Source organism: Sinohyriopsis cumingii, chromosome 1, assembly GCF_028554795.1.
Source record: "Sinohyriopsis cumingii isolate HCF-2022 chromosome 1, ASM2855479v2, whole genome shotgun sequence".
NCBI lineage: Eukaryota > Metazoa > Mollusca > Bivalvia > Unionida > Unionidae > Sinohyriopsis > Sinohyriopsis cumingii.
Genome location: NC_142961.1, coordinates 94,085,699 through 94,090,690, shown reverse-complemented (window position 1 = coordinate 94,090,690; position 4,992 = coordinate 94,085,699). Strand labels below are relative to the sequence as shown.

Genomic DNA, 4,992 nt, shown 5'->3' with positions numbered 1-4,992 from the left:
ACGAAAACTATGGCGACGTCAGTAAGTAAAACTTGTAGCAACGTTAAAAATTAATCGTTTTAAATGAATTAAATCGTAAAAATTGCACTACAAATTAATTTAATGTTAACATTTTTTCGTCTTTATAAATTGACATTAGTTCATTTCATAGAAGTAAGTGTCCACAATTGATATATATCCATTTGAATTAAATTAAAGCCAACAAGTAAAAACATTGATATAGAAGTTGCATTTTGTCTATAAGAATGTCAGCTTGTAAATATATTTAACACACGCATATATTTTTCTTCTATAAAAATATGTTGACAGCATTAGAACGGATGATACATATGAGGAAGTGTTTTTAATTTGCTGACCAGTTTCCCGCTTGCGGAAGCATTATTAAATGCTTTAGGCGCTCTGATCCAGTAGTTTATAAAGAAATGTTGTTAGTTAGAAGTGCTTCTATTGAGGGTTGTTCTACAGCTTTAACTATCTAACCGTGAAAACCTGTCAGGTAAGATATTTTCACCGTAGTTATACTACTTTATTCTAGGGGAAAATGCATTGTATAGAATGAAATCTTGATAGGGAAGGATCGATCCAGCAGGATGATTTTATGACAACTGGCTCATACCTGAATTTGAAGTCTTCAGTTAATGCCAATATTATTAGTTAATTTCTCAGTGAATTTCTTATCACATACGATTTATTCTTGCGTACAAAATGTAATTCATAGTGACTTACTGGACAATATTTCCTAGGGCTCACAAATCCTGCATGGGATAGCTGGTTAAAAGGAGAGGACTACGACAAATTTGAACACAGTGTAACTTTGTATTCCCTTCTAACTGTTTTAAATCAGTACTACTTCCAAATAGTTAAAATGAACCCATTAGCAACACTGATAGAAAACAATATGTCCGCATAATACTTGGACATAAAGATAACAACTTGATTTATCAATTTAATCTTTTTTTCAGGATTGAAAACATGAACAAGTTTGTCGCCGTTTTCGTAGTGCTGGGTTTAAGCTGTGTTACCAACGTTCTATGCACCTTTCCCCCTATAGGTAATTGAGACAGTTTTGTTCATTGCAGTTTAATTCTAATACATTCTTGATTTTCCATTTATCTAATGCGAACTGATTTATCAATAACAAAGCCAGTACTTAATTAAAGTGTAAATCATTTGCAGGTGAAATTATGCCTGTGGTATGGCAGCAATCAATATTTTGTACTGGACATAATACCAAGAGAAAGTTACTTGTTGAATTAAGTTCGAGTTTACCTCTGCGAAAGGGGGAATCAAAGTCAGTTACTTCCCGTTGAATATGACAGGCAGCACCTCCAGAAAAAACGTTCCCAAATTATTTTTTTATCGTTGTAGGACGTCTGTCATGATTCAATTGCGTTTTCCTTGTGAAAAAATATGTTGCCACACTAGGGATAATAATGATACAACAGTATTGATAAAATGCTAATTAAGGGCAAAAATACGAAATTGAAGCGGCGCTTGGTAATTTAAAATTAAGATTTGAGTCAAACCGCGATATATGGATTGACTTTTCAACAGGTGCCATCTGCTAGACAGTCTTTTTTTATATAGGTATTACACCAATAAAGATTACGTGAAACCAATTTTCGTGTCTGGTATCTCGTGCTCAAGCGGAATGTCCTTTATTTTGCCTTTTGCCTTCAACTCATAAAAAGTACAGGCCGTAATTCGCCACAACTAAGAACGATATTTGGAACCACCTTAAATCACATGGTACAATTTGGCGGAGGGAGGAAAAATGTTTCTATCGGAATATCGTCTGCCTTTTCTGTCGCAACTTAGGCGGTGCTCTTCATACTCCTATAGCTACTTCCGAGAGTATTTCTCTACTTGATAGAAATTACCGAGCGATGATCCGAGTGTTTACACGTTGTCATGAGTGTTACAAAAAATATGCCTTAAGAGTTTCGTACAAATGAGCAGGTGTTTTAGTGATTTTCTATTCGTAGCTGGTTTTTTAAACTAAACCTAAAAAGAAACCATTTAATCTAGGATCATCTGTTCTCACTTGATATAAAAACAGACTCTCGTTGTACATGGATCATTTAATTATCAAACATTACATTATCATGATAATTTAGTACACAATAGTCGATATTATTTGCTAACTTGATGCGATGGCATTTTTTTGTACTTCTTCGTGCTTTTTAAATTTATTATTATTTATTTTATTTTATTTTTAGTAAGTGGCATTTTTTGTGCTTATTTTCATAAATTGTGTTTTTACGTTTGTCAAAATAAATATATTTTTATGTAATAAAGAGTAAATGTAAATAAAATACTATTACATAGATAACAAACGTCTATAAAATAATTAATAAATGAGGATTTTAAAAAATCATGTTTTTAAGACAATTGAATGTGCTGACTATATTTTCCTTTATGGTACATTTATAAAGATTGCTTTAGAATTTTCAAACAGCAAGGCTGCAAAGCCGTTTCACGACAGGACACACATTTAAATCAGTTCTCAAGATGTAAATTATGTGTAAATGATTAGGAAAAAAAAAAATCCGCTTTCCTGCATCTTGACGCGTGATGCGGAAAGTAATTCGTACAAACCAATTTATGCACCATGCGATAATCGTTTTCAATGTATTTCTAAGGCAGTTCGTCTTATACTCTAAGTCTTTTTGATCGATTCTAATTAATTATTTCGTTTCGTTTCATTTCGTTTTTAAATTGATTGTATCCCCATATATATATATATATATATATATATATATATATATATATATATATATATATATATATATATATATATATATATATATATATATCATTGTAGGTAGTATGTAATTCAGATTAGTGAAAAGAAACTCCTTGACACCCTTTAAATTTAACTGAGTATTAATTGAATATTTTCACTGTATATAGCTTTTTGCAACATGTGTTTGCATATTGACCACGTATTGATATCAGTGCTGTTTTAATTTAATCTTCGTATCTGAGAATGTTGTAAATTTTCCAATGGCTGTAAGTTGTACCAGATAAAGGGGGCAAAAGAGAGGCAATCGTTGTTTCTGGCCATTTGTCGGATTCTTTAAAATTCCTCACCCCCACTCCCCCCAACCAAAAGAAAAAATTAAAACTATAAAATGAAATTTTACAAAAGATTTGCTATTGAATTTTATCCTTATCATTAGTATGTATTCTTTTGTCTTTTCAACAGGCAGTGGTGGAAGTTTCTCGCAGATTAGTAATTTCGGTGGGCTCTCCTCCAGACCTGGTCAAGATTTTTACGGCAGTGGCATTGCTAGCTTCGGACTGCCATACGGTGGAGGTTCATATGGCAACTACCAAGGCGGCGGTTACGGAAATTATTTGGATGGTGGTTTCGGAAACTCTCTTGGAGGTGGTTTGGGTGGCTACAGTAAATTCTTAGGCGGTGGCTATGGAAACTTCCTTGGCAGTGGCTACGGAAACTTCCAAGGCAGTGGCTACGGAAACTTTCAAGGTGGTGGCATAGGAAGCTTTCAGAGCGGTGGTTACGGATCCTACCTCGGTAGTGGTTTTAACAATCCCATCTTTAAAGGACTTGTTTATTAAAAAGTTTTAAAATGGTACGTTAATCCATAATTCCTTGTGTATACGATAGCAGGGCACCTTGATATTACTACTACTACTGCTACTACTACTACTACTACTACTACTAACACTAATAATAATATGCTGACAAAAATGGAAACGTTCATTAAGTAGCTCTTATGTATAGAAATACATCCGAAGTCAATAACTCAAAACACAACAAAACATATAATAACATCCATACATGCACACATGCAATACAACAAACATACAATAACATACATACGTACGTACATACATACATATGTAGAAAATCTTATTGATTTTTTTAAGCCGACATGCAGGCGAGCAATTACCCACCAATACATTATTATTTTCTTTACAATAAAAATGGTGATGATTCTTATGATGATATTCACTTTTCTTTTTCTTTTTCATAAGTACCCTTGTACTGGAAAGGAAAGTCAATAATGGAAATGCCTCCAACATATTTGTACTGAAATCTAAACTAAAATGTGCCATGAAAATCAACTCCATTTGACTATAACCAACATGAATGATGACAGAAAATGCTAGCGTCTTATCGAAAGAGTACACTGTTCCTTATTAAGACGGTTATTTGTTGGTTTTCTTTATTCTACCTCTTTCCCATAAATCTTTTTAAATTGTCAAAATTTATATTTTTCCTTCTCTGTTTCTTTTATGATATATTTTTTCTAAATAAAATAGTCTTACATTTCATATCTTCTTATTCACATTATCTTTTCCAAACGGAAACTACCCTATGATTAAACAAGAGAGATCTAAAAAATCAGGTGAGATGACGTGAAATGAAAATGGTTTCAGGCGTTTTACTAAAGTAAAATTAAAGTCTTTAATAATACTGTAAAATGATCATGAAAAAACATGGCCCTGATCGCGCACGCTTAATATGCAAGAACAACGCACCGAATGGAATACCACCTTCTCATTGGCCAAATGAAAATAAGTTATGAAAAATACAGGACGTCATTTTCTTTTAATCAATGTGCGGGATCTCGCTTGAATATTAAGCGGGCGCGATCAGGGCCATGTCGAGCGGTAGCGTGGGAAATTGATCTGGCATTCCTCAAAGGTATGATATTAAGTCAGATTTATGATAGCGATACACAGTCGAATGCCTGAGCTAAACATCGGTACCAAACTTATTAAGCTACGGGAAGATTAGCTTGAAATATTAGTGTTTATTCTTAAATAGGTCGCGCGAAGAAGGAGAGAAGTGTCTTCCCTTGTAGTTAGTATATGGTACATGTATGACAGGTCAATTGTAAGCAACGATACGAGCTCTTGTGGTTTGTAGAGGATCACTTTTACATTGTTATGCTCCTAACTGGATCATTCAAATTAAAATTTATTACAAAATGATCTTTGTCCTCTTGAGGCATGCTT

The 4,992-nt window shown here is 33.3% G+C and overlaps 1 protein-coding gene across 2 annotated transcripts; it reads left to right on the top strand.

Moving 5' to 3' along the window:
* Positions 1 to 340: 340 nt before the first annotated feature.
* LOC149807364 (uncharacterized) lies at positions 341 to 4,305 on the top strand. 2 transcript variants are annotated; one of them, XM_089936981.1, is made up of 4 exons: positions 341 to 496; positions 963 to 1,051; positions 3,209 to 3,599; positions 4,006 to 4,305. In XM_089936981.1, the coding sequence occupies exons 2-3, from the start codon at positions 973 to 975 to the stop codon at positions 3,583 to 3,585; spliced, it is 456 nt and encodes a 151-aa protein (XP_089793107.1). In that variant the 5' UTR covers positions 341 to 496; positions 963 to 972; the 3' UTR covers positions 3,586 to 3,599; positions 4,006 to 4,305. The 2 variants fall into 2 exon arrangements, with proteins under 2 accessions (XP_089793107.1, XP_089793034.1); XM_089936908.1 differs by having other exon boundaries at positions 342 to 496; positions 3,209 to 4,305.
* Positions 4,306 to 4,992: the final 687 nt, after the last annotated feature.